General features: G+C 46.3%; 7 protein-coding genes across 7 annotated transcripts; 1 reads left to right on the top strand and 6 right to left on the bottom strand.

Moving 5' to 3' along the window:
* Positions 1–698: 698 nt before the first annotated feature.
* Positions 699–2,081, top strand: N7478_000960 (uncharacterized protein; the record flags this gene model as incomplete). Its single annotated transcript, XM_056917175.1, has 1 exon — positions 699–2,081. The coding sequence occupies one exon, from the start codon at positions 699–701 to the stop codon at positions 2,079–2,081; it is 1,383 nt and encodes a 460-aa protein (XP_056785055.1).
* Positions 2,082–4,385: 2,304 nt separating this feature from the next.
* N7478_000959 (extracellular elastinolytic metallo proteinase) lies at positions 4,386–5,759 on the bottom strand (the record flags this gene model as incomplete). Its single annotated transcript, XM_056917174.1, has 6 exons — positions 4,386–4,470; positions 4,540–4,601; positions 4,669–4,695; positions 4,735–4,955; positions 5,021–5,466; positions 5,536–5,759. The coding sequence occupies 6 exons, from the start codon at positions 5,757–5,759 to the stop codon at positions 4,386–4,388; spliced, it is 1,065 nt and encodes a 354-aa protein (XP_056785054.1).
* A 1,052-nt stretch (positions 5,760–6,811) lies between these two features.
* N7478_000958 (uncharacterized protein) lies at positions 6,812–7,524 on the bottom strand (the record flags this gene model as incomplete). The annotated part of the gene is made up of 2 exons (XM_056917173.1): positions 6,812–7,097; positions 7,181–7,524. The coding sequence occupies 2 exons, from the start codon at positions 7,522–7,524 to the stop codon at positions 6,812–6,814; spliced, it is 630 nt and encodes a 209-aa protein (XP_056785053.1).
* Positions 7,525–8,302: 778 nt separating this feature from the next.
* N7478_000957 (uncharacterized protein) lies at positions 8,303–9,844 on the bottom strand (the record flags this gene model as incomplete). Its single annotated transcript, XM_056917172.1, has 1 exon — positions 8,303–9,844. The coding sequence occupies one exon, from the start codon at positions 9,842–9,844 to the stop codon at positions 8,303–8,305; it is 1,542 nt and encodes a 513-aa protein (XP_056785052.1).
* Positions 9,845–10,160: 316 nt separating this feature from the next.
* On the bottom strand, positions 10,161–12,070 carry N7478_000956 (uncharacterized protein; the record flags this gene model as incomplete). The annotated part of the gene is made up of 6 exons (XM_056917171.1): positions 10,161–10,375; positions 10,434–10,538; positions 10,586–10,730; positions 10,784–11,285; positions 11,339–11,770; positions 11,856–12,070. 6 exons carry the CDS (start codon positions 12,068–12,070, stop codon positions 10,161–10,163), a joined length of 1,614 nt encoding a protein of 537 aa, XP_056785051.1.
* An 837-nt stretch (positions 12,071–12,907) lies between these two features.
* Positions 12,908–15,619, bottom strand: N7478_000955 (uncharacterized protein; the record flags this gene model as incomplete). The annotated part of the gene is made up of 1 exon (XM_056917170.1): positions 12,908–15,619. The coding sequence occupies one exon, from the start codon at positions 15,617–15,619 to the stop codon at positions 12,908–12,910; it is 2,712 nt and encodes a 903-aa protein (XP_056785050.1).
* Positions 15,620–16,933: 1,314 nt separating this feature from the next.
* Positions 16,934–20,431, bottom strand: N7478_000954 (putative 1-phosphatidylinositol-4,5-bisphosphate phosphodiesterase Plc1; the record flags this gene model as incomplete). Its single annotated transcript, XM_056917169.1, has 1 exon — positions 16,934–20,431. One exon carries the CDS (start codon positions 20,429–20,431, stop codon positions 16,934–16,936), a length of 3,498 nt encoding a protein of 1,165 aa, XP_056785049.1.
* Positions 20,432–27,691: the final 7,260 nt, after the last annotated feature.

Raw genomic sequence — 27,691 nt, 5'->3', positions numbered from 1 at the left:
CCACCGCATCCCCATGGCAATCGAGGATATGCAGGAACCGACTCGGAGTAGATGGCAAAGTTATGTATGCGTGGAGTCAGGAAACAATATACTGAAGGCTGTTACCTAGGGGTCTGTGAGAACTCAGGAGAAGACTATTTTTCCAAAATGGCCGAAAGCTACAGTTTTAAAGCTCACGAATACTCACGGTACTGAATATTATCGGCTTGTTTTCATTATTGAAAAAAAAAAGATCCCCCCCATGAAAATAAAAAGCCCCAACGGCAGTGTCTGAGAAAGATACAAAAACAACAATCTATTCCTAACCTTGGAATTCACTGGAAATATCTCCGCCGGTCCGCGCAACGGTGCAGATGAAGTGGGGCCTTGTATCTGTCCTTAACTTAAGCTAAAATGCGTTTTAAGGGTCTTGGCAAATGCTCCCCAGATAAACTCTACTGGCCTCGGACCTTTGTCCTTTTGCATACAACAACCTTGGGATGACATAGCCTTGGTTGGCGCCTTGACCCCCGAAGGCCCCTCCCCAAGCGATAAAACCATGCAGCCATGCTCGGGAGACGAGTGAGAGCTAATAGCGTGATTGCTTTGGCCCACACGTTCGGCTGTTGTTGCCCCTCGCTTTGCTGAATGATCTTAAATATCACCCCATAGACTTCTGAGCCGCTAACATTTTTCCACTCTCTTCAGCAACTCAAGTCATGACCACGTCAATATTAGATATCCCGCCAGAATTACTCAGCCACATTGCAAGCTATGTTACATCGCTTCAATCATTGAAAAACATAGCCAGTCTAGACCGTCGGCTATATGCTATTTTCAACCCTTTATTATATCGACGAGATGCGAGGTCAGATCGCAGCCAGGCAATAGATTGGGCCGCCAAGAATGGAGATATGAGGATTTTAAGCAAAGCTTTAGACCACGGAGCTAAAATACCTGGACCTTGCAAGGCTAAAGTCAAATATCACGCGGAAAGACGCCAGCGTTATGGAGTCAAGATCTCGAGATATTTTGAGTACAAAGTATCTCATCCATTATGCATCACAGCCGAGACAGGGAACAAGGACATAATGGAGTTCTTGATCTCGAAAGGATGTGACCCAAATATGCGAAATTCTGAAAATTTATCAGTCCTATCCATAGCCGTCGTTCATGGTCATCTTCATTTAGTGCAAGTCTTGCTAGCGTCGGGAGCAAATCAGTTTGGTTCCGATTTTCCGGATAAATACAATACTCCCCAAGAAAATTACGCCCTTCAAATTGCAGCTCATCTTGGCAACAGTCAAATTTTTGATTTGCTTTTGACGCATGACCCGTATAAAATACGAAATGCCGCTGATTTGTGGTGCTCCCTAGAATGTGCTTTTCGAGCAAAGCACTACGGTATCATACCGCCACTAGTTGAATGTGGAGTTTGTTTGAATAGCTGTTTCTCTGAGGGATTTCAAACGCCATTGTCCTTAGCTGTCGAGTCTGGAGATTGCAACCTCGTTAAATTTCTTTTGGATAGCGGGGCTGACCCCAGCTTCACTATCCTTTCCCAATGGGACAGCTATGGACGGCCAGCAACCTCGGTGGGGTGGAAAGGGGAAACGGCGTTATCCAAGGCTGTCATACGACGCGATGAAGCCATGGTGCAACTTTTAATGGAAGGTTCTGATCGAATCACCCGGACCCGTGCGTTATCTCTCAGCATGGATCAGCTTGATGCACGTATTTCCAATATTATCTTGTCCCAAGGAGGCGCCGTTGAATTTGAAAACCAGGACTATCGGCGGTACCCACATTACAGAAATCAGGAAGGAGCTGATTATGACATGATTAATCCGATCGTGCGGGCTATTAATTCCGGAAATGTGGATATGGTGCGACTTTTGGTCAGTGAGAAAGGTGCCTCTGTAAATGTTTGGTATCAAGGATTGTATCATTCACAATCATCACGCTCAGAAGGCTCCGCATTCCAACTAGCAATTGATTTAGGCCATATTGATATTATTCATTTTCTCCGGGGCCATGGGGCACAGGAGGGCGGATATGGAAGCTATTGGACCACCATTTTTGCATTGTCCTTGACGGATTGAACCCGAAATCAAGTTCTTGATTAGTATATGTGGAATCTCCAGTTTGAACAATAGAAATTGTTCCTTGTGAAATAGGCACATTTAAAGTTTGGATGAATCAATCAATGTTTGATATCCCCGATTATACCCCAACGACAGACAGTGATGACAATTGCTACTCCTATACTGTGGAGTTAGGTGATACTTGTAGCTATCTTTCAGCTTACTACGATATCACCCCGGCAGAAATCGAAAGTTGGAACCATGATACGTGGACATGGATGGGATGTGATGATTTGTAGCCTGGAAATTCTATTTGTCTCAGCAATGGATGGCCCCTTATGCCTGCAACTGTGAGCAACGCCGTCTGTGGACCACAAGTTAACAATAAACCAATCGCATCTCATGGTACCAACTTCAGTACTCTTAACGAGTGCCCTTTGAACGCTTGTTGTGACATTTGGGGCCAGTGTGGTACCACCTGCTATTCATAGAGGGCTAGGGAATACTTCCGATGCAAATACAGGCCTTTGCGAGGCTTAGACTGAGGCGATGAAAAAATTTCCGTATCGAGAATTCCCCGGCAATCCATGCGGAACAACTTCAGGACTCAGATTTTGTGGCTCGTGATTACAGGTGATGACTTTCATTGTCGATTGGATAAACACCCTATTCTCAGATACTCTCTATTACTTGAACCAGCCGGATAGATGAACATTAATTGATAGGAATAGCGCCATGAATAATAGCTTGTAGCTTTCATTATATAGATTGAGATTTGTGCAGATTTATGTTCTTGTCTCTAGCTTTGAGACTTCAAAATGAGCCCGCGATAAGCAAGAAGTTGACATATATTGCTCCGTTGAACGATGTCGTACATTAGCTGGCTATTCTCTCATAGTCAGAACTAGGCCCCAGCCGCGTGACTACCTAGGTAACTCATCTCGTGTTTGGATGTCTGTCAATGGGATACTCATCTTAAATCAAGCGTCATCAATCTCAAACTTGAAGTCGTTAACGCTCCTGTTACTCAGATTGCGCAAGCCCGGGCGTTAGGCCATCCACCACAGCTTAATATTCCTAGCAAGATGTTTCACTTCAGCTATAGTCTGTGAAGGTGTTGGCCTCTCGAGCATACAACAGCGATCCGAGTGCCCGCAGCATATCTGAAATATTTCCAATCTCACAACTAGTCGTCATTTCCAATTTCCAATTCTTCGGTATATCAAAGTTTTTAACTTCTAGCAAGTTTCCCTGAGTTCATAAATCAATGTATTTTACTCTACCCGTCGTGATGGCTCTTGCAGCCACAGCAAGTGCCTTGAAGCCCAAAGTCCCTCCCGCAAGGCCGGATGCCACTTCAGGAGCCCATTATTCCGTGAATCCCGCATTCGTCATTACCTGGGAACTTCAAGAACCAGACCAGTAAGACAAAGCCCCGAGCCTCTCTTTTTAGCTATGGGAATTGGTACTCAACTGAACTTCCATGTAGAACTGATGGAAAGTCAATGTGTCTTTGGATTATGCTCACAACTGCCAGGCGGGATCCCCTCTCGCCATTGGGGTTGACCCTAGAAACATGAGCTGGCCTGTTCACGTCAGTAGCCTCACCAAGATCTCAGGCCCGATGCAGTGTTATGATACTGTGGAGGCATGCGGCCTTGACACTTGTACTAAATACTATCCACCTGGTGGCGGTCCAGTGTGACACGAGTAAGTTCGCTCTATCAAGACCTTGACCGTATACTGACACGCTGCTCACCATAGTATTCAATATGAGATTCGCTACTCCGTCGAACCAAGCTGTGGAGATCCCAAATCTTTTCCCCAACCCCCCATGCAGCAGACTGTCGACCTTTTTTGGACTGGTAATAAATCCTGCTGCTCCACAGAGCGATTTAAAGATAGTCGAGCAGTCATTTTGGCCAAAGATGATGTATTGCTTCAACGTTGTTCGCATAATTTGAGACTCTGTATTGTGGTGACTAACTACCTTAGATACCTGTCTTGGTGACTAGTTGCGCTTCATTTTCCTATTGATTGCTGTTGATCGATACAAGATTCGCCTTATCACACTCGTTTAAGTATCTGAATGTTTTGAAATTGAATTATCTCATTTCCTGAGACTTTGTTCCCTACTTTTGGATCTGTAACACCGTGACCTGTCAAGTTCAAACTGTAAGAAAAGTACGACTGCTATGCCATGTTTTTGCAAATTCCAGAATCTAACAACTTTCACTTGGTATAGCAAAACTGTTTGTCCGGTTCCACGCGCTATACGCGACTCCCTCCTCTAGTCCACGCTTCGCAAAGCCTTTCTAAATCTCACAGATATGAGCCGTTGGTCGGCGCCACATCGGCATCGATAATAGCGACACGGGCTTGTAGAAAGTTGGGGGTGCATGGTAGCCTAGAATATTATAGCTCAGTAAAATGGTCGAGGGCCAGTACGATGTCATAGAAGTAATTTAAGACCTACAATGCCATCCCATCAATGACAAGCTTCATAGTAAGATATTTGCCATCGGTAGGAATCCCATTCTGAAAATATGGACGGGGTTTGTCGTTTTGGCCAAGCTTATCTATCATATTCCAAAGAACCTCATACAGCATACTGCCCCCAGACGTTTCCAATCTGATGTACCTCAGTCCAGTCGTTGAGTTTGGTACATACCAGAGGGTTAGTATCCATAGGTTTCGAGTACAGATATTCTCTGATACCCTTCTTATTGTTCCCCGCCCATTCCGCGAAAGCATATTCCATTGCACGTGTATCATGGGGCTTCAGTCGAACTGAAATAGCCATAAAGTTACTCCATCCTTCACCCATGCCACCAGATTCAAGGCCATTAAGACATCCAGGTGTGGCAGGGCCGCCAGTAAGTCGATGGGATACTAAAGGGATTATATTAGTATAAAGACCCTATAAAGACTCGACAGTTGCGAGACCTAATTATTACAGCCATGGGTGTACCCATGGATGACAAGCCCAGCATCAAAGGACCCGTCGCGATCTGGGACAGAATTATGCCAAAGACCCAGAAATAAGCGACCAGGTTGTCCATCAGCAGGGGATATGAAGGTGCCGAGATCAAAGTCGTAACTGTCTTGGGTATCAATAATCACATAATCGCCTCCGACGCCACCCTTCCCGTTATTGTTCCATTGAAAGTTTCCGGCCTTTCTGTTAAATCCGAGGACATAAAGTAGGTCATGGTAGATGTTCAGAGTATAGAAAGCCTGCGTAATTGATGCATTGATATACGAAGTTGGGGATGACGAAGATGGAGAGTACGTGTATTCAAACTGGAGATCTGGGCTATCGGGGCGAAAGTTATCAAGGTATCCATCGCCACCAGATGGGTTAAACTGTGCAATCGCGTTGTTACCATGGGCGGCCCAATCGCTTCACCGAAAAACATGTTAGGCACTCAAGTCCTTTCAGACAAACGGTGAGATAGACTAGTCAACTCACTAGACTTTATAAGTGGCATACGACACATAGTCCACAACAGCATATACTTTGTAATTGGTTTCTGCGTCGACGTATGTAACAAGCCAATTGGCACCGGGATTCGTTTCCAACTTCCACGTGAGAGCTAGATTTTCATCTGCCTTGGGATCAGACACGGTCCCTGACATGCCCCTGAAGGTGTAGCGTTTTCCCTTCTCAATAGGCTCAATCCAAGCACCTTTCATCGAAATCGGAAGATCTCACATGGTAATTATGTGCCGTAGAGCAGGGACGGGATCCTGATAATTCCATTTGAAGAAAGGGTCGGCTCCAGGGAGGCCCTTGGTGAAAAATGTACTCCCATGAGAAAAAACTGTTCTGTTCCTACCAATATATTGGCTGTAGTTAGCTTTGAAGTCTGGGAAAGTATGAGGAAGTAGAGATCTCACATTGACATTGAAGTTAGCATTATCAATATCTATTCCATGAAGGGTCTGACGGAAGTAGTCATGGGCCACGCCGTTGTCACCAACATAATGGTCATCCACCAAGCGAAAGGTCATGCCTGGTGCTGTGGTCTGAACAAATTGCGTCGCAATTTCAACATAACTCTGATTTACCAAAGGAGAGAATGAAGCTTGTATCGTGGATTATTTATTTGATCCGTAATAAACTGCGCGCTCGGTCAAATGGAAGTGCTTGAAGTCAATGACTCGTGGGATTCCACCTTTGCATTCGGTGAAGGTGGCAAATTAGCCAAATACAAGGCGGCAATGCTCACTAGAAACCCGTTTTTATCGGCTCGTATGGTTGCTGACTGGTTGAAACGGGACGAAGGATGTATGCGATACTACTCGAATTTTGTTAGACCTTCGTTATTCACGAGCCAGGTGATTTAGCTGTTGGAGATGAAGTTTTGTTAGTTATAAGGACACACGACAGGTAGTCTGTTATCACAAGCAGAGACCCATTTAAACATCGACCTACCATGCAGGTCACAGTCCTTCGGAAGATAAGATGCTGAAAAATGAAACCATTGTTTGAGTTCATTCTTTCCGAGATTGGTATTGGAGATCCTCACTATTCGGGGAAATAAAAAATAAAGTCAGGGGCTTTTCAGGCCCATTCAAGTGGTACCACTCTCAATCGCACCTTGGAGATACAACAGGGCTCAAAAACCCCCAAAAGATCCCCTAAACTCCCCAAGTCCGTCGTTGTTCTCATGAAAAGCGCTTAATCGCAAAATATGTAACCATCCAACACCTTTGTCATCACTCATTATCCCTCCCTTCAAACTTTAAAAAATAAGTTTGACTTTGTTCGCTCTATCATTGTCCATTCCCCATCTATCCTCCCACAGTTGCCTCTCAACGTATTGCCAACCCATAGGCGCATTGAGCCCCCACTGGCTCTTCATCTCTGCTAATGTCACCGGGCGAACCAGCTCATAGAGTTCGAGAACAGGATAACCGTACTTGGATTGCTTCAACCCGGCATTGAAGTCATGATTGCCAATACCGAATGGCTCTTCAGGTACAGAGCCAGGGGTATGGCGCAGTGATTCAGGAATAACGGCAATGTGGCTGCAAATGGATTAGTAAGTAGTCAGAGCTAAAATGGCATAACAAGCCAGTAAAGCAAATGATGGTAAATTGAAGTGACCTACGTAATAGCAGATCGACCCGCGCCGCCTTCACGTGTCTCGTAGAACCAGATTCGTGTGACCCCGTCGCGCAGCCGATATTTGCGATACTCGTGATTCTTCTTGCGGTTGGCGATGTTTTCCAGGTGTTCTGGCTTAATGGCCAAAAGCACGTCGGTCAAAACACGACGAGAAGAAAGGGACTTGGTTGACTTAGACTTTGGTTTTGATGATGGCTGTGTCTTGGTAATTCTGTTTGCGTTCTTTGTTGTGAATAGAGTCTGCGGCAAGTTTTGGCCAAATGAACCACTGAGAGTGGTTTGGACCTTGAAGGAAGTTTCATGTGCGGGAGAGCGAGAAGGTGCCATATTGATAATACCTTACTACAAGGCAAGGATGAGATTTTTAGAAGCTAGGGCCTTTGGACAATGAGGAAGATGTGTTAATGTTTACGAGGATGAAAAGCAACCTTTTGAAGACGCGGGTGGATCCGATTAGTCATGATTTTTTTTGCCCTAGTTAACTGTTATGTACTCCAGATGTCAAGTCTGTCCAGTACTTACTGCAGAGGGGAACGCCGATAAAGACACGTAATGACACAATATCGTGCATGCAACAAGAGAAGCCATACCAAACAGACCTAATTACAGCTTGGAAGGCTTCATCAAATAAGCAATAGTAGAAGAAAATGAATGGCATGGATATTTTAGATGGAAGTCTATCCGGAAGTATACTATATAAAACATGCAAGCCCAGTTTGGTCACGTGTTCCGTGATTGCCTAACATTTCCTTCCTCCCCACTACATTGCATAGTGCATCCCCACTTCGGTAGTTAAAGTACTCCACAATTGCAGATCACTTGTTCTTGTTCCTGTGATCCCACGATCATCAGGGGAAAGCCCCTTTGGTCATAGATACATATGTAGCCTTTACTTACTATTGCATCGCTAACTGTACTGTAATTTTACATAAATAGAAAACCGAGTAGAAACGCAAGTAGAAAGGTAAAAAGTTTCTCTGGTTGATTTTCTATAACGAGGAGTTTAGGTATTTTACTACACTAGAGGCATTGTGATTTTTTGCTGACTAGAAAGATTAAGAATGATTTTTTTTCACTGAATGATCGTCATTGCCATACACGCCCATCACATCCATTTCTGTCCTTGCATAATGACCCGATGAAGATACTCCACCGAAAATGTCCGAAACAACTTCTTCGGATCCTCCAACCACATTTTCACCTCCTCCCACAATCGTCGGAGCCCCTTCTGCTCATCTCCGCCGAACTGCATCTTCAACTGTGCAAAACTGCACAGCCCCTCGGTCCCGAGCATCCTCATTGCCTCATACCCGCCCTCTCGAACGTACAAAGACTTGGACAATTTTGCACCGCTCCAATCCACGATCAGCGGAGCATACGCAATATGTGGTGTCCGACCGAGAGCTAAGCCCGTCGCAGCCGACCAGAGCGCCAGCGGACGATAGAGCAACATCTCCTGATACATGCCGGCGTAGTCTGCACCCGTAACACGAACATGATGTTTCTCGGTATCCATCAGCTGGCAAATGCTGCGAATGAGATTGCGGATTGGCGCATTAGCTTCCAGGCGTGCAATATCAGCTGGGTTAGAGATACAGATGGCATGCCGGCCATGATGCGGGCATTGAAATGTAATCGCATCTTCAGCGCTGCTGAACAACGGAAACGGATCTTGCTCATCAGCCTGAATCTTGTAATTGTAGGTGTAAGTGTTAAGCTGCCCATGCTTCTCGGCTATCCCACAGCCTGGATGGGGGCATGCCGCACGCAGAGCTAACTTGCCGTACTTAGGAGAAAGCTGATGGCCCAGTAGAATGCGGTTTTCGATAATGTAGCGCATGATAGATGGCATAGCTGGACTGCGAAAGAAATCCGACTGAAAGTCGATACTAAAAGGAATGTTGGACCATGTAGACAAGAGCCTGAGAATCTGTTCGTAGTCGCCCATATGAGTTTCAAGGGCCCCCGGGGTCGCTCTATGGGACCTCTGATATTGTATGCCTGATATCTCAGTCTGTTGGCCATTGACTGGTGCAGTATCAACAAAAGTGATTTGAACTGAGACAGCTAATGGGTTCAAAGAGATATTCCCTGCTGCATCTTGCATTCTATCGCGGATCTTCCGAGCCAATGCGAAGGCGTAGCAGAAGACGACAAGCGTGCCAGCGTGAGGAGAGTTGTTTGGCTGTGCTCCGGCGTGGATGATAATCGGGCGAGTTGGAACTTGAACTTGAAGTGAGTCTCCTAAATGAACTTTTGGGGCGAAATTTCCATCATGGCTTCCCATATGGTCCCTTTCAATCCCCTCGTCGACGATCAATGCTCGCAAGATGGGCCCAACGAGATCCTTTTGGAAGGCATAAGAGCCACCACCGAGTGGATTATGTACCTGGCCATCATGAAACGATGCGAAAATGGGGCTTTGGGGTGTCAAAGTGGGGAGCAAGGTCTTTATAGCGGATAATGTGTCCTCAATGTTGATACTTGACAACGCGAGGAAATCAAGGTCCTCGGAGTTTGCAAATGTGGGGAGATTTCTTTGGGCTTCAAAGATAGGATCAAGCTGCCTCAAAAGCTGCCGGGCGGCATCAACAGATGGACTGCTAACAGGGGTGTTGAGTAGCGGAGGTGTAGGTGTATTGGTCATCTTGAGGATTCAAAATATTGGAGGAACTTTGCGATGTGAGCAATAACATGTGAATCGGTACTTTGGTGTCGAGTAAAAATGGGAGCTGAGTGAGGCGAGGAGAAAGTGAGAGGAGCCAAATGACCGTGACATGATTGACCACTTGACCGATAAGGAAACTTCGAAGGAATCCAAGGAAAGTCAGGATGTGGATAACTATACACATATATGCAGATACAGCTAACCTAAATGAAGTCATCCACCGCTGTCTGTTCTGTAAACTCCCCATTAACTCTTCGGTAACCATCATGATATAGAGATAGAACTTGATTGACTTCTATTCGCCAACCTCCCTGTCAGACTCCCAGCGAACTCCTTTCATGATCCACAATCCCAAACTCCATACTCGAATCTGCCTTCCCCATAAATAAAGTGGAATCCACATTATCAAGACAGCCGCACAGATACCAGCCAGTGACCCAAAGGCATTGATGTAACCAGAAGAATCAATCCAGGGGTTGGTATAGAATGATAGAAGGAATCCGAATGCCGCTGAAATCGTTAGATGCATTCAGTAGTATAACTATTGCAAGCGCAGGTCATAACATACCTTTGAAACTCAGTTGTGATACAACGACCTCGCCAGCAATGGGTCTATGAGCATCGATCGCGTAAACAAGAGCTACATTGCTAACTTGTGTAATCACAAATCCCACTAAATTCGTTAGCATTGCAATAAAAGCAGAGTCGAGTGTTACGTACGTAGACCCAGTCCAATCACTGGAACTATCCAATGCAGAGATTTCTGTATTCCAACTCCATACAGTATCAAGGACACCGGACATAGAATAAGCGAAATGGTCACAGTTGGTAGTCTCATCTCTGGCTCTCGAATTCCATCTCTGCGCTGAGTTAACCAATCAGCGATTTTGTCGGAGAGAAGACCTCCGCCCCAAACACCAGCGGTGGCTCCAATGAGAACGGCATATATGTCAATCCGCATTGCCAGGTCGACCAATTATATGTAGTGGTAAAAGCCGTTGCGAAGTTTGAGCAAATAGCCACGAAGGTCCCAATCGCAACGGACATCGCTAATGTTCCCCATAATACCGAGGGAAGGAAAAGAAGGGGCACTGGACGCCAGAATAATGTGAAGAGAGATTCTTGGGTAAAGGCCGGATTAAGAAGTCTCATTCGTTGCGAATATGACTTTTTGGGCGGAATAGCAGTCTCTCTGTGTATAGCGTGTGGCTCATCGGAGGCTTTATTAGGTTCTTCGGGGAGATCGGGTATCTTTCGCTGGTATGCTGTCTCCGGCATGGTAAATATAATCAGAAGAACCAATGTCCAGATCATTCCTGCTGCCACGTAGTATATCACACGCCAGCTCTGGTGAATCGTGATCAGTCCGGAGAGGATAATACCCCCAGACACACCACAGGACAGTGCGGCGGAGTAATAACTATGATTTGTTATCATGAAAGCCGTCCTTTGTCATATCATCTGTGAACCTACCTCATAATCAGACCACGCTCATGCAAGAAGAATGTATCAGCAATTGTAAGCGGCGCAACACATTCAGCAGAGCCACCCGCAAACCCCATTATAAGCCGTGCTGCCAATTCGCTCGAGTATCCCTTCGCCAACCCCGCCCAGAGTGCGCACCCTCCATATATCAAGAAAGAAATTATATAGACAGGTCGACGCCCATACTTGATAATAAGGGGCATGTAGATGAGATTGGACATCCCCTGTGCCAACGAGGCGCCACTGAAGGCGTATGACATTTTAGCCAATGAAGATGAGTAACCCGGATCTGAAGGCGAAATGCCAAATATATCCTCCACAATTCCAATCATGTCAACCGATGGACCAGCTGCTAGAAATTGAGCCATGAAGATGGCTGCGCAGGAAATTAAGGCAATGTATATTCGGTAGCCTCTCGACCTATAAATTCAAGTGTTAGATTCAATGTTAAACTTGCAATTGGAGCAACTTGAATACATGAGCAAGAAATGGGTGTTGACAGTACCAGTTCAAAGGATCATTGGGATCATTCGATGGTGTTGGAACCAGTATAATATCGTTGGTGATTGGGTTTCGTAATTGTACACTTCCTAATGTGTTCGTAGGTTTTGTCTTTAGGTCCGAGTCGATCGAGTCCGCGCAGCTGCGACCATCATCAACATCGTCGAACCTGGGCTCGATACCATTCATGGGGGGCACTGGGTGCTGTTCCTGAGACATCTTGTCGAACAGTGATGATACAACTGCTCAGATAATTTATTCTTATAGCAGAATTCGTCATTATCCCCAGGCTATGGTCCACTTGTCCCGAGATTTGCAGTTCCCATGGGGTAAAGGCGGGGCTACCTACTCGCAAATCCTCTCCAATCCAGACAGCATGACGCGCGTGCAGTTGTAGAAAAGGGTCAATAACTATGACAACAAATTCTGTTGCAACATATACCAATACTCAGTTGGCATTTTCATAGTGAAGTTAATCAATTACATTGTGTCTAAAACAAGGCTGGTTTTGTCGGGCACTTCGTTGGGATTGGTAACCTGCCCTATTAGAGGTGTCTTTCTTTTTACTTAAGGAACCTTAATCTCGAGGTGATAACTCTATCCCGAGGTTGGAGAATGTGGACAAAATTTATCGTAAAGGGGGATCTCCGAGTCTTGCTATGCTACATATCTCCACATCCCGAATTACCTCGGGAGATACACAGTAAATCATGATGCAAAGATCTGCAACCTTGGAACCGCAACTACAATTTGAACAACCCTTACATACCTATTTTCGGCTTTCCTCTCTCTGTAGGCGGTTATGGATATTTAAACTGGGATATCAATGGTAAGGAGAAGTTTAAATTCATTTCAGGCTTATGATGCATCAAAACGTAATTACAGCCTATCAACCAAAAAGGGGGCATGGGACTTTAGGAATCTAAGAACTTTTCTCAAATTGCAATCTTTACTAGTTGCCCGAGGCATCTTCATGCAAAGATTAAAAAGAAAAATCAGTAAATCATAAATCATAAATCATAATGATCATCGAAGTAATGTCAAAGCTCCAAATTTTCAACCTCTCCACCGGAAACGACCCTCCTTGAGAGTCTTCACAACTCCCAACGGCATAAACTCCCGATTAACAGCCGCCAAGCTTCCATAAGTCCCCACCATCTCAGAATGATACATTTCAGCAACCCATCGCCAATAAGGCGTCATCTTGCTCCAGTCAGCCGAAATATCACCCTTCTTCTCCGACTGCCGAGTAGATCCCTTCAATCCAGTCTGATTCTTGAGGAAACTTCCACTAGGAGAAACGCCCTTTTCCTCAGGAACCTGGAGAAGATTCTCGTAGGCACCGGTCAGGTACCTACTCCAGACTTCTGGGTACTTGCAATACTCTTCCAGAGACATGAAGGGGGGAGGAGTGCCATCTGATTCCTTCAGGGTAATGCTTGTGGTAGGACCGTCCCGCTCGAATTTGTCTTTGGCATTATTGTAAGCTCGCTCGTCTTCTAGAGAGGCTCTCTCAAGTCGCTTCCGAGGGTTTTGCTTGATGTTCTCGCGCATGGCGAGGAGGCGGACAAATGGGTTCAGGAGTCCGAGACCACCCAATTCCACAGGGTAGTAGAAGAATCCTTCGGGCAGATCATGGATGTTGAAACGTTCTGCAATCACTGCTCGAAGGTAGCCAGTGACATTGACTGAAGTGGAAGATGCGCTTGATTCAGAAAAGAGAGTGCGTTCAATACGACTGAGTGTCTCAACTGCCATGTCGATGTGGTCTCTTCCGAAGCACATGGCCGGTTTAGCAAAATTGTTGGCGAAAAACCGGCCGAAGTAGCCATTCCAGGCCTGGACCCATTGGAAGACACTCTTGCAGGACTTCAGTTGAACATCTAGTTCTTTGATATGCAGGTCGACTGACTTTTGATCAATGACGAATCTCCCCTGCTTCGCATCGAGAACCAAGAATCCCCAGCGGATATCGCCTTTCGGGAGGACTTGGCTTTCCCCATCGTACTGGGTTGACATGTGGACTGATCCGGTCTTCTCTGTATTGAACGTCAAGCCCATAACCTTCGCAAACTCAACCATGGAGAGCCAAGCGATCTCACAGGTGTCCTCTCTGCCCCAGAACCAGAAGTCGTCATGAAGGCGGTACAAAAAGCCACCGTTCGTCTTTTTGTTGACAGCATAGTCCATGCAGAAGAGAACAGACTCGCCAAATACATCGGAAAGCGTGTGGCTCATAGGAACACCGCACGTCCGGACCCGTGTCGAAGCATTGGAGCCATCCTGCGTGAATTTCATAGGAGCTTCCAGGAACTTTTTAAAGAAGGTAAGCCATTGCTTAGAAACACCGAAGTATTTCAGCACGGTGAGAATAGTGGTATGGGACAATGCAGGTCCAAACCACTGATAGTCAGATCGTACGGCGGTGAATTCCCCATGAAGCTCCTTCTGGATAATAGATTCAGTGATTAGCAGGTGAAGAAGTGAATGCTTTTTTTCGAGTGCATTCTTGAGTTTCGAGTCATCGTCGTAGCTTCGTGCTCCATCCGTAGTTGAATCAGGCAGTTGACTCATAAAGTAGTCACTCTTGTAGAGATTCTTTCTGTGGTCATTAATACTAAATCGCTGATTATCACCAGAGCTTCCAAGGAAATATTTGCGTCTTTCTTTCAGTTCTTCACTGATGTTTGCATGAATAGGATCCCCGGAAAAGTGGGCAAAGAATCTCACAGCTTGTCGCTGAAATTTAATAGCCCATCTTGTTCCGAGATACTGAAGCAGCAAGCTGTCAAGTAGATCTTCGTCCATGAAAACTCGGTATTTGCCATTGAGTTGGCGACGCATCTCAACGGGGATCGCATCTTCGCCCCATGACCAGTTTTCCAAGGAAGCAAGGCGCATATTGAGTACGTCGGCGACCTCCTGAAGAACTTCCTTGTTTCGCATGAATTCTTTGAGGATGGCTGACTTCTCATCACTCAGTAGGTCGGTCTTAATCAATGCTTTGGAGACCCATTCAAGCTCTTTGGTATCAAGCCAGTCTCCTTTAGTCGCTAGATTCGATCCAAATTCCTTCATACCCTCACGGAACTGCTTCAACGCCTCGCGTGAAAGCTTTGTCTCCTTGAACAGATCATCAAGGTACGATTCGATGGTTTTGTCGTCCACGTCATTTGCATCATTAAAGACCAACTTCTCCCACGTGGCGCGCTGCTCATGCATCTCTGCACGGCCCACATTCTCAAACGCGGGGTCGGACTTTGTGGACTCATCATTCTCATTTGCAGTATCTTCCAGGTTAGACAACCACTCTGTAACGAGTCTGCTGTAAAAATCGGCATGCTCATGCTTAAGCTCGAGGAAGCGCAAGTCTTTTTCTAGCAGAGTGATCCACTCATGCAAGGTGACGTCAGATATCGAGGCATCGTAGCGACCTTGGAAGAGGAAACGGCGAATGTTTGTGTGATCGGCTTGGAATAGCTGGCCCATGCCTGGGGATGTAACGTCTTGTTCGTCGTCTGAGTCATAGGCGGAGGAGTCGCCCAAGTCTGAGTCGCATTTATCCAAGGCATTTTTGGGATACCCCTTTAGGCGTGAAAGTCCATCTACTAGGATGCGAACTCGGGTGTACAGGTCAGGTGCAGCTTTGGAGGTGATGAGGATCTCTTCTTTTCTCTGGTCAAACAGAACTCGTTGTTTTGAGAGTTCGGAGATCTTGGTCGCTGTGATGGATTTGAGGGTTTGAGGGAGAGCTCCTGTGGATGCCATGATTGCGGTATGGTGAATTGATGCGAAGGTGATGTCGAGTTTGTAGGAACAGAGTTGGTGTGAAAATGGTGTAAAAAATAGAGTAAATGTCGTAAAGAGGGTGTATTAAAGGATAAGATATGAGTTCAAGAGGGTGATGTTTGAGTTTAAACTGGAGAGGAGCAGATATTTATGCTCAGATGTGAGGTGAGAGGAGGGAGCTCTTCGACCAAGAAAACTCAGCTGCCTGGCTAGTCTCGTTTATAAAATGACACGAAGAACTCGACAAATACTGCAAAACAAGTGAAGTCTCTTAGTCGGGGACTCTTTGTGAACAGGCGGGCAACAAATCAGTCCTAGTGTTTACAGCCGCAAAGCAAAGTCTGGCGCCACTTACCCCACTGTCGGAAACCTAATCGGGTCTCCGAGGCTTATTCAGCCCCATGTCCTGGAAGCTAACAATTACTTCTACTAGAAAGACTTATTCATAATGAAAATGATGATAAAATTGTTCTAGCACTGAAACGGCCCTCAAATGCAAATGGATAGAGACAATAAGAACAAATGGAAAAGAAAAGTCAAAAATAAACCAGACATCCATCAATGCGACCCAGCGCGTCATCTATTAAACAGGGGTAGAAAACGCCAAAGGAATGACAGCCAGGACAGGAACAATGCTTCCTCCGGTCTTGTTGATGGGTGAGCATCATGAATCATGAAATCCCATGAAGATAAACAGAAGAAGAAAAAACCAAAAGATAGCGCCTATTCCCAGATGACCTGTTCTGTTCGATGTCCAGCCGAATAAAATGCGAATGGAGTGTCAATGACCCGTTTCAATGCCGATAAGATGAAGATGCAAAATGTAAACTCAACCAACCCTAAACTAAACAAGGTGCGTGATTGTGATTGATTGATTGATGATGATGATGATTGATGCTCCGGTGAACCAGCCACGATGTCTTTCCCAGTTGTTGACTCCCGCAAATGCGATGGTTATGGTGGCTGTTCCGCCGAAACCGATGTAAATCCATAGATGACCATGCCCGCAAATGAAACAAAAAAAATAACAGGAAAAGGAAAAGGAAGATAGAAAGCCTTCCAAAGCAATCGAGTACAGATGTAAAAATAAATGAGTCATACACGAACAAAACAAGGGGGTATCGCTGCGACGGTATAGAAAAAAGCAACAAATATTCCGTGATGTCAACAGGCAAAGATGGATGTTAACAAATGCAAAGAGTGTCTGGGCTGTCGTTGGCCGAGATAGTAGGAATGGTGGGATGTGGAGAGGTGAGGGGGTGGGAGGGGATAGTAGGCGGGTAGAGGGTCCGCTCAAGGGACAAAAGATGAGGTTGAGGTAGTAGAGACAGTCGGAGTAAGATTCGGTGAGCTCTCCCTTTCTTCGGGGCTCACAGGCTCACTTCGTTCTTGTGCCGAGTCCTTCTCACGATCTGTAGATGACGAGCGCTTGAAGACAGTCTGTCCAATCTGGCGCAGAATGCCCGTACGGACGGCGCGGAGTTCTTCCAGGTTAATCCGCTGGGCAGGGATAGGTTCTTCTTTAGAGATGCGACAGAAGAGTGTTGAGAATAGGTATTGATCGCCTTTGCCATCGTATAAGGGCAGGTAGCGGTATCCCTGAGACAGGCTGGTAAGCTTTGCAGTAAACGTAGCCAACTGTACGCTGTTATTGTTGCCAGCACTGCGGCCATCTAAGGAGCTCCAAACCGTCCAGCGCACGAATACCAGATCAGGGTACTTGGTTTCAAGAGATAGCTTGAATCGATCGTTGAATACAGGGCTGTATCCGTTGCTTTGCTCGATCTTTGTGCGACGGCGATGCGGGTATCCAATGCCTGACATGCCGCTGCGGGCGGAGGCATCCATACCACCTTCACCGAAGGCTAGGCTCTGGCCACGGTCATCTGCGCTGAAGATCTCTAGTTCGACGTAGGGGTTAATGTTGTCCTCTGGTCCGATTGTGCGAGGTCGAGGAAGCTGTTGCGCCGAAATGACATCAACGGAGAATCGAACAAGTCTTCTTTCTGTCTTGCGTCGCTGGTTTTCGTTATCTGAAGCGGGAAGTCGGAGACACTCGGGCTTGAGGATATAACCAGTGCGATCGGTACCAGCTGCAAACATGGCTTGGTTCATTTGCATTCCCACGTCGTAGGTCTGCCAGTTCAACGCCGCCATTTGCACACCGCGACGCCAGAATTTATTGGGGTCGAAGTTAGACGAACGAAGGCGGAAGCCGGAGGGATAGACTCGTGTGAGATATTTGCGGTTGTGAGCTTCAAGAGCGACCTTGTTATCGTGAGTTTGGCAGATGCTTTCAAAGGATCGTTCCGCGAAGGAATATACGTGGTTATACTTTCTGCTCTCGGGGGAACTGAAGCTGTGCCACTTATAACCTCGGCTGTAGACACCAAGATCTGAGAGCGGCTTTGTGATTTTGCTCTTCTGTCGGCGCTTCTTTTTCTTCTCGCCGTGAACAGAGACTAAGCCTCCGTCACTATCTTCAGTCGCACTGCTCATGCTTGTTGCCGTGAGAGAACGTCTGTCCTGGGAAATCAAAGGACCAATACCATCAACGCCGCTACCTATCATTGTGGGTGGGCTTGACAGGGATGGAAGTGGGGTATTCAAAGACTCAGGCGGAGGAGTTGGGCGAATGAATGGGGAGCTGGAGCTACGCTTGCGGCCGTGGGTACCAATAGTGGATGAGGTGATAATACGTGGATCATTCGAAGTCTCGTCACAAGTCTTTACTTTGACCAAGATACGTCCCTTGAGTTCTTCGGGAGATGGAAGAATGAAGTAGTTGGTCATGAGAGGCTCCAGAACAAGTAGTTCCTTGAATGTATCCTTCATGATCTTGACCATAGCCAACTGCTGTTCTGGGTTGCAGTGAACTTCCAAAGATAATATGAGAGGGAAATCAGACGAGATAAAGGCGTAGCGGTTGATGACCGTAATGCAATCCGCAAATAGGACACTTGTGGTCATTGTGCGACCGTGAGAGACAATTGGACGTCCATCAGCACCATCCCAGCAGTCAATCTCCACGCATCGGCAACCTTGTTGGAGAGCGCTAATATAGGCCTCAGTACTGGAAGCTCCAGCAACTTGGCGACCAAGCAGGTAGGTATTGTGGGAGCTGGAGATGAAGTACTCGTTCAATGGTCGATCAAATCGTGACTGAGGAGCACGTGATGCGTAGACACCGTTGCTTGGAGAAGCTAAATAAGAAGAAAAGGTGTTCAAGTTCATCCGTGGCTCGGGGCGACCACTAGTTTCCGATCCATCAGAGCCACGACACCTGGATCTGCGGACAAACTTGTCAAATACCGCGATCCAATGGGCACGATCAGAATCGACATCCTCCTTCTGAACCTCACGGAGGAAGCCGAGGAACTCATCCTGAGTCATACCAGTCTTTGAATCTTCAGAACGGCTCTTGTAAACTTCCTTCACATCTTTGCGTTCTTTGAGACGGTAGAGGAAGTCTTTAAACTCAGTATAATTCAGCTTCCCATTGCGACCAGCGTCTGCTTTGGAGAATTGCGCTCGAACCATGTTCTTCGAGCAGTTTATATGCAAGGTGCGGCAGACACTTTCAACAGCGGAAAGGTCAAGGCTTTGTTCCTCACCAGGTCGTGTTCCTTGTGGGAATAACCGTGACATCTCGCGTTGCCAGTGGGCCTGAATGACGGATTCACTTTGGCTCGAGCTCGCCATTCCAGCCATAAGACCGATTCGATAGCGAGCAATGTGCTCCAGAGTGGTGGTCCATAACTCAAGAATGCGGTCATTGGGAGCAATAAGATGAAGAGTCTTAACTGCTCGGCCTTTGAAACGTTCCGAATCCGCAATGACAATGGTGAACCATCGAGGCTCCAGTTCATCGGCAATTTGATGCTCTTCGCGATAATTGCGCGCATCAGCACCAATGCGAATTTCTTTGATATCGTCAATATAAAAGCGCTTGGCGGGATTTGAAAGGTCCCAGAAGACCTTAGCAGCGTCCAAGTCCAAAAAGAACCGAACCTGCTTATGGCGCTTCTTGGTGACCTTCCCTAAGATAGTTCCACGTTGTAGCGCAGAATCAACTTTGGGTGCAATGACGGCTGTTGGCGTGGCAGCTGCAGTAGCAGTTTGCGCAGTAAGATCACGAGCAGATGCCATTCGACTTTCGCTACGAAGGCTTGATGGTTCAGACCCAGCCCATGCGCCGAGACCATCCATCGCTTCGTTAGCGTCATCTTCGTTGCTTGAGTCCAATGCTGTGTCGCGAACAGGCTGGGGACCAGTCTTGCTGTCACTGCGTCGGCGGATAATAACAGGACCGGAACTTCGGTCTCGTTTGTCATTTTGTGATGCCGATTGTCTTCTTCGTGTGAGTTTGTTGGCCGCGCCACGGGATATTCTGCGCATCAAGCCAGGGCCCTTGGAGCTTGGGGCCATCCAATCGTTAGAATTGGAAAGGTTAGGATTGGGGATCTCCATTATAGACTCGCCAAGCTCCAGAGGAGCAGGTATTTGGAGAGGATATTCGAAATTTTGGCCGCGAGGTCCCTCGCTCGGCGGCTGTAGAGGAGTACCGGCGGGAGTGAACCCATTTGGTGTGCCGGGACCTGGGTATGCGGAGGCGGGAGTAGATGTAGGAGATGAAGTGAAGGATGGGGCAGCAGAGGTGGTTTGCCCTGAAGGTAGAGAGGTGAGGACATGGTGTAATGAGGTAGATCGGGATATAGAGGTAGCCAATGCCAAGCTAGTTTGTGTTTCGGCGTCCAGAGCCGGTGGGGAGGTCGCGGTAGTATATGCCATGGCGACGGTTTCGTTATAGAGACGACAGCTCAGCTGTCGATATGAAGATAGGACTTTTTTTTTCTTTTCCGTCCTTGATCGTGGGGCGTAACAATATCCGAGTCACCTGGACCTCTTTAAATGGTAAAATGTGTAGCAGGACAGGGGACCAGCCAGCCTTTCAAGAAATTCCAAAAGCTAGGTTTTGAAAAGGGGATCCGAGCCAAGAAAAGGAATAGGATTGGCCGGATACAGTAAGAAAGTAAAAGATGATGGTTCAGCCACGTTCCTCAGCAGAGATGACTCGTTCTTGAACTGTGCATCTTGACTTGACTGAGATTTCAAAGCGGAGAGCTCTGCCGGAGAGCGCTTCACGGAGAAAAGCCGAACGAGACCAGGAGGAGGGAATTGGTATGAGATAAAATATAGAATCGGGGCAAAGTCCCTGATAACAATTGCAGAGGGCACTGGCCCCGTGCAACAGTCGATCTCTCAGAAGGACCGAGAGGGGACAAGGAAAAGGGAAAAAAGAACAACAACGCAGGCCCAACCGATTCTAACCACGATAAACGTCACCCTCTAACGAAAGGGGGGAAAGAATCAAGACTGGGGGTCAGGGTGTGATCTCCGAGTCCAAGGTTCCGGTCCGCAGCTGTACCTTTCTCCTTTGGAATAACCAGCTGAGAGCAAATCCCTGATAGTATCCCAATGATAACCAATGCGACCCCTCTTTCTGTCGATCTGCCGGGTTGCGTGGGGAAAGCTGCGCTGCACGCAAGAGGGGGTGAACGGTTGCGATGTGGGCCAATTGATCGCGCAAGGACCGGACGAACGAGGGAGGGGCAATGCGCCGTGTGCTCGGTCGTTGGAGCGGAAGGAGGGTTGACAACGCAAGTCAGAGGTCGGACGCGCTTCGCATATGCGGGATCAATCCCGGCGATCAGGAAGAGCCCCAAAAAAGTCGCAGTCGCGTGTTCGGAAGGCGGCGCCAGCAAAGCTGTACTGGATGAGGGCGCAAAAAAGAAAAAAAAATCCAGGGATTATGACCTAGTTTCTACCCTCGCCGACTTCGATTGGCTGACGACGATAAGCTAGTGATGCAACAGGCGAAGGGAGTACCCGTGCTAGAGCGCGGGAACTTTTTTGCGGCGCAAGATTGAGGGCGAAGATGGAAAAAACGGGTATTGCGACACTGCCAACGCAGTCGATGCAGGGCGTCCAAAGAGGAAACACGAGTAATCGGCGAAGGAGCCGAGTTGGGGCAAATGAGTCGCTGATGTTAGATTTTGATGTTGGTCAGGTTTTGATCTGGAATTTTTCGCTTTTTATTATTTTTCTTCGTCTGAAAATTTTGCTTTTCGCGGATTTTTTTTTTGTACGGGGTGAGCTGATCCAGTTGCTGCACGGTTACGTGGTAGCCACTAAGTATGCGCGCGAGGTGGGTTGGAACTGCTTCCTGCAGGCGGTAAAGGTGATATGCAAACGGGGACTCTTCAAGAAAAATGAAGAAAAAATAAGACAGGATAAGACCGGCGTGATCCTGGAAATCTTTGTATTTCTTTGATGCTGAATGTGAAAAAAAAGGATGGTCAAAGGTCAGAGGGTGTTTAACGGAAGAAGAAGGGGGAGAAAGCAAGGAAATAATTAAAAACTTATGAAATCCATCAAATCCCAGAGATTCCGCTTGGAATTGAAGCTGGAGTGGGTACTGGTACTTACCGCAAATGCGACCACTGTACTGGGTACCCGTACGGGTTTGGTATCGAGCCACCCTGGGTGGGGCGTTTGGTAATACAGGTGAAAACCCCGTAATTTTGATCTTAGCGGTTTCTGTGGATACCGCTCCGTACGCGAGATCTTAGGGATATTCGAGATAATATGGTGATTTATTGTGATTGAGGTTGAGGTTGGGATGGATATGGAAATGGAAAAATCAGGGAAGAGAAATAGAAATAGAAATAGAAACAAAATCAATCAATATGAAAATGCCTAATCAAAGACGGTGGGGGAGATGTGCCTTTATCTATAGCCGAGATGCGGCTTAGAGTGCATCATAAATAGGTATAAATAAATTGGAGACGGAATCCTTTGCCAGGATCAAGATGGGGCGAACCTTTATAGGATACGTAAAATATATGTAGGGGAAAAAAAAGAAGAGAAAATCAGCCGCATCAAGGGCACGAGGGCACTTAATTAAATAATTCCAGGAATCACACTCTTTTACGGTGTATGAACAGCGCATAGCAACGGCCCAAGGTTGAATCATGTATTTAGGGATCTAGGATTCGCAAGGGAAGCAATTTCCCATCGTTAGGTACCTAGGTACAGTACGACTCTATGTGGTCTCGCGAAAATCCGGCCCCTCTCCTGAATGATCCTATCACGACGTTCAGGCCAGCTTGGGTAGGAGATGGGATGACGATGTGGAATGACTGGCACGCCAACGCCAACGCCAACCCCGGTAGATCTTAATGCATGTGTATTATTGGCCGATCCCTATGCATTCCTGGGGAATGTTATCGGCCAAACGGGGGCTGATCAGTGTTTCGGATGCGTTGAAAGAAGGATAAAATTAAAATTAAATAAAGAACAAAAGAAAAACAAATAAAGAATAAAGAATAAAGACAAAAACAATAATTCAAAGGTTATTCCTTATCCAGGTTCCAAAGGTACTATCAAACAGAAACATTACCACCTGAAATGACGACTACTTGCCGAAGGAGACAAGGGGGGTGGGTAACTTTCAAGTTGCTACTCCATCATTGGAAGGTATATCGTGCATCGGGGGGCAAGAAAGGGGATAGATGGTGTCGTCGGAGGATTTCTTTGCCAAGTGGATCCCACACTTGGGCATTCTACTGTAATTTCTTCCATTCAGACTTCAAAGTTTCCATAGTCTGGTTTGAACTGTCCACTATAGTATACACTAGGTCAACTATAGTATCCGGACTCCAGTTCCCCCACATTCGCCATGTTTTTGAGTCAGTTCCTACTACTGTAATCCACCATGAAGTCAATTTCATCTTTTCATGTTTCCTTTTTCCCCTTTTTTACCTTCATATTTACTTTTTCTACAACTCGTGAGACCCATTCCCCCAGCTGCGATCAATCGATTCGATCCATACTACTCCGGACATAAGACTGGAGACAGCGCAAGACCATTAAAGGTATCCCTGATACCGGCCCACTTCGCCGTCATACTGTACCTTTATGTCATGTATCATGGATCAGTGATTCAATGTTTCCACCCAGTGCCAATACTGGCACCGACACACTGGTCCCCGGGGGAAGAATATGCGGAGCCCTCGGATTCTTGCGTCTTGCGTTTTGATCTCGGAGAACCACCTTCATAACTTGAAGAAACCTTGTACATCCCTTTCTCTAAAAAAAACCTTTCGGTACATAGTAGTGTTTTAATTTTAATTTAATTTCATCTCTATCATGACGATAGGGCTTGTTTCTCCTCGATGTAATTTGCGATTGTCGGGCCCCCTATCTCTGCCCAACAGGCTCTGCCGGACGAGACAGGAGAAGGAACTCCGTGAAGGTTGTGTGTGCCACAGACGGTCGATCACGATGCACATCATTATTCCCTCTTATTCGACCAAGAACACTAGTAAGTGGGGAACAAAACAAAAAAAAAGGAGAGGGGCAAAAAGTGGTCCGACGAGTACTACCTTGTTTGTCTTTTTTTCGAGTTTTCTTCCAGGATAAAGAAAGAGGTAGTATGGGAATGCGATGGGATGTACGAAAATTGGTTGTAGCGACACACCGTCAATTTCCAAGGTTCTCGGGGCCGAAATAAAAACAAAAATAAAGAAACCAACCAGATTGTCTCTGCGAACCCTGTGAGGCTGGAGTGTGGCAGTGAAACGGTTGGGCCGGTGCAGATGGAGCTTGGTGGATCCCCGCATTCGCTGGTGCGAGAGATCGTCGGATGTTTGGGGAGCCCGTTCTTTGACGGACCGTCTTAGTGGAGGTTGATGGTTTTACTTTCTTGTCATTCTCTTTCGAGGTTTTACTCTGTGTAATCGGTATTTATTTTTTAATTTCAGCTCTACCGAGTCTCATGTGGAGAGACTTCATCATTATCCATCCGAGTCTGTTTATTATGATCTCTTGACCGCTGTACTTCCCAGCTGAATCTATGAGTCAAATCTTGGAATTGGAAATTAAAAAAAGAGCGGTCTGTAGATAATGTCTTATGAGGCTTAACCATGCAATTTGATTCGTCACCTTCTTCAATCCTACGTCCAGGGTTAATTTACATCAACATCTTGGGCGTGTTAAGATAGTAGAAGACAACAATCTCTCGTCGTTTCTCCGTCATATGATGATGAGGGGTGATGTCCTCATCAGCTCCGTACCTGCGGTCTTGCCTGCATTCGTATCAAATAGCAGTATGTACTGATAGTAATAAAAACTAAAACTAGGCACGATCCCGAAGTGCGTCAAGCCGCGATGCAGCTACTAGTATTTCTGATAGCGGCGCCAGTCTACTGTAAGGCAAGGCGCGGGGTTAAACCCCGCGCTACATAGTTGATGTGTTGGCGAAGTTGTCTTTCATTTCTCTTCTTTCCTTGATTTTGATCATTCTTTCTAGTTTTCTGCATGTCGTTTTTTTATCTTTCTTTGTCTCTTGGCATTGCGTGCATCCCGCTATATCCGGAGAAAGAAAGAGGTCATCGCATCCATGCGACAAAGAGGGGGAAGTACGGAGTGGGCTACTGTACTGTAGAAGCCCCTCATTGATCTGATCCTCGCTGCAGACCCAGTGCAGGGCGAAACACTTAGCGCGACCAGACAGCAGGTAGCCATTCTGTGCCAATCGTTGAACCTCAGCCCGGCACACGTTGACAACATGACACCGGGAACCGCCCGAGCTACAATTATCCTCGGAAGACGCGACGCGGGATGATGTTCTAAATCCCAAATCTCCAAACATGGTAAACATCCACCGTACTCGGAGTATTTCCTTTGTCTTTGTTCTTGCGTTGTTTAAACTGTACTTTGTTTTTGCTTTTTATTTTCTTTCTTTTTACTGTATCTTTTTCTCTTCGTTGTTTCTTTCTTGCAAGGCTATTAGACCCTACCGTGGAGATGACGGGCAATAGATTGGCATTCACTAAACCATAAACTCCACTTCCTATGGCCCTTTTTTTTTCTTGGGACTTGGACTTCTTGTCTCCATCGAACCGTGCGTTCAAGTTCAAGTTATCATACCGTCGAGCGTCGAGCGGTTGTGGCGGCTTCGAGCTAAGTAGACCACGAGCTCAGTCGATAAGGCGAGCCACAGGCCAACAGATAATATAATCTAAAATAGATTGAATATTTTGAAGATTCTGACGAAACATATGTAATCAACGACGCCACGTTATCAGGCAAGCATCATGACATCTCGTCATCTTCGCAATTTCCAAATTTGTCAACCAGTTAGGTACAGGACGGGTCTGCAGCAGGGATGGCCACTGCGTTAATCTGGCTACCAGGCCGCGGTGAGGATGATCTCGCGTGCTCGAGTTGAGGTCAGAGCTTTTTTTCAGACCGCTTCGCTCCGAATGTCTGTTCTCTGCCCGATGCAGTAATGAGAGATGTTTACTCTACCCAGGACTGGAGCGAGCTGGAGAAGGGGAAGAGGGGGTGATGCCGAGTTTGCGACCGACAATCGTGATGATCGCGGGAAAAGAGGGGGATTGATCGGAGCTGCCTAGTTTACGGTAATTGTTAATGTTTTATTTTATTTTTTCCTTTTCGGGATTCATTATGGATCTCGATATTGATTCTAATATCTAATCCTTGTTCTCTATAACTATTTCATATTTTAACTAACTCGCTGCCTTGGTCTCCTAGAGTAGTTGATTCGTTGTAACATTGTCGTGACTTGGTTCCAATCATTGACATGGACATGGACATTCAAAGACACGGTAACTGTGAATCCAATCATGATCTTAAAATAGTCGAGCCCGGGATACTGGTAAGAAAATAATAATAATCATCGTCCACTCCATGCCCTACCAAGACTCCAAGAGGGTAGCTTGACCTAGTTGGGTTTAGGTGTGGGTTATGTCTGAGGGTGATTCCTTCCAAGGTTCTTAGCTTCTTCCATTGGCTTGGAGAGGGGCTTAACGTTGCGCTTTCATGAACCGCCGGATCCACTTATTGACAGGGTCGTTCTTATGTGTATTAATCTTGTACGAAACACGGAGTATCATTGTCGTCATCATCCACAAAGTTACCATAAAATACAGCTGGAGTATACAGCTAGTAGCTGGGCAGTGGGAAATGCCCCAGAAAATGTCTACGTATTCATATCCTGATTCAGGTTAGCAGTGCGTCTCATCTCGCAGGACGTAATGCTCAACATGGAATCCTATCTGGGGCACGATTAAGGAGAGCCGAGAGGCCAATCGCCTCAATCCTTTGAAGAGAAAAAAAAATATCTCTTTTTCTTTCAAAATTTCTTCTTGACTCCTTCAGGGGTTGATCAGTGGCAAATTAATAGTGAGCATCAAAGGAGTAAATAAAGGCATCGGTCTCCACTCTCCTTTCAATCCGAGTAGACAATCATCATAATCACAGTGTCAATCACAAGGATGGGTGGTAACCTAGGTCAAAGAAAAGGATTTACGGAGAAGGATCCCTGAACATGTGTGATGCGCATGTAAGTAATATGTACCAGTCAATCTCGCAGCCGCTCCTTGCTACGATCAGCAGCCCTAGATACAACCCCGCTTTCTATCGTGCTCTGCCCTATGAGAGCGGATGAGCCGGGGGAAGACCAGAACACTGAACTTGGGAAGAATTCCCCGTTTGAAAAGTAAATTACTCATTACTCTTACATCTTACATCTTCCAATTTAGTAGTTACAGGTTACCATTAAACCCCAATTAAATTTGAATTTACCTCCCTTCAAACTGCTGTTATTGTGATTTCTATGCGGTGGGGACGCAGCTGATATCTTTTCCGGAGGATTCAAGTCTAATTGATTTAGAGAATTCTGCTATGTATCAATATTAAATACATATACTATATTTACTAGCTATACTAAATATCTGTTCTGCTCAATTACACCATATTATTCCAGCAAATTAACTCCACCAGCGTCAATGGCCATAGACATGACGAGGAGATGAATTCCAATGACATCATGAAGTCGTACAGGCGACTATCAACCACTAAATCCCAGGACAGGGAAATTACATACGCAGTATCATTACCGGTACGACATGAGATTCAATATAATTACCGTATTTCATACGTAATGGTGTTCACCAGGTACTT

The sequence above is a fragment of the Penicillium angulare genome, assembly GCF_028827245.1.
Source record: "Penicillium angulare strain IBT 27051 chromosome Unknown utg000001l_segment0_segment0, whole genome shotgun sequence".
Classification (NCBI taxonomy): domain Eukaryota; kingdom Fungi; phylum Ascomycota; class Eurotiomycetes; order Eurotiales; family Aspergillaceae; genus Penicillium; species Penicillium angulare.
Note: the sequence above shows the minus strand (reverse complement) of the source record. Positions and strands in the feature narration are given on the sequence as shown.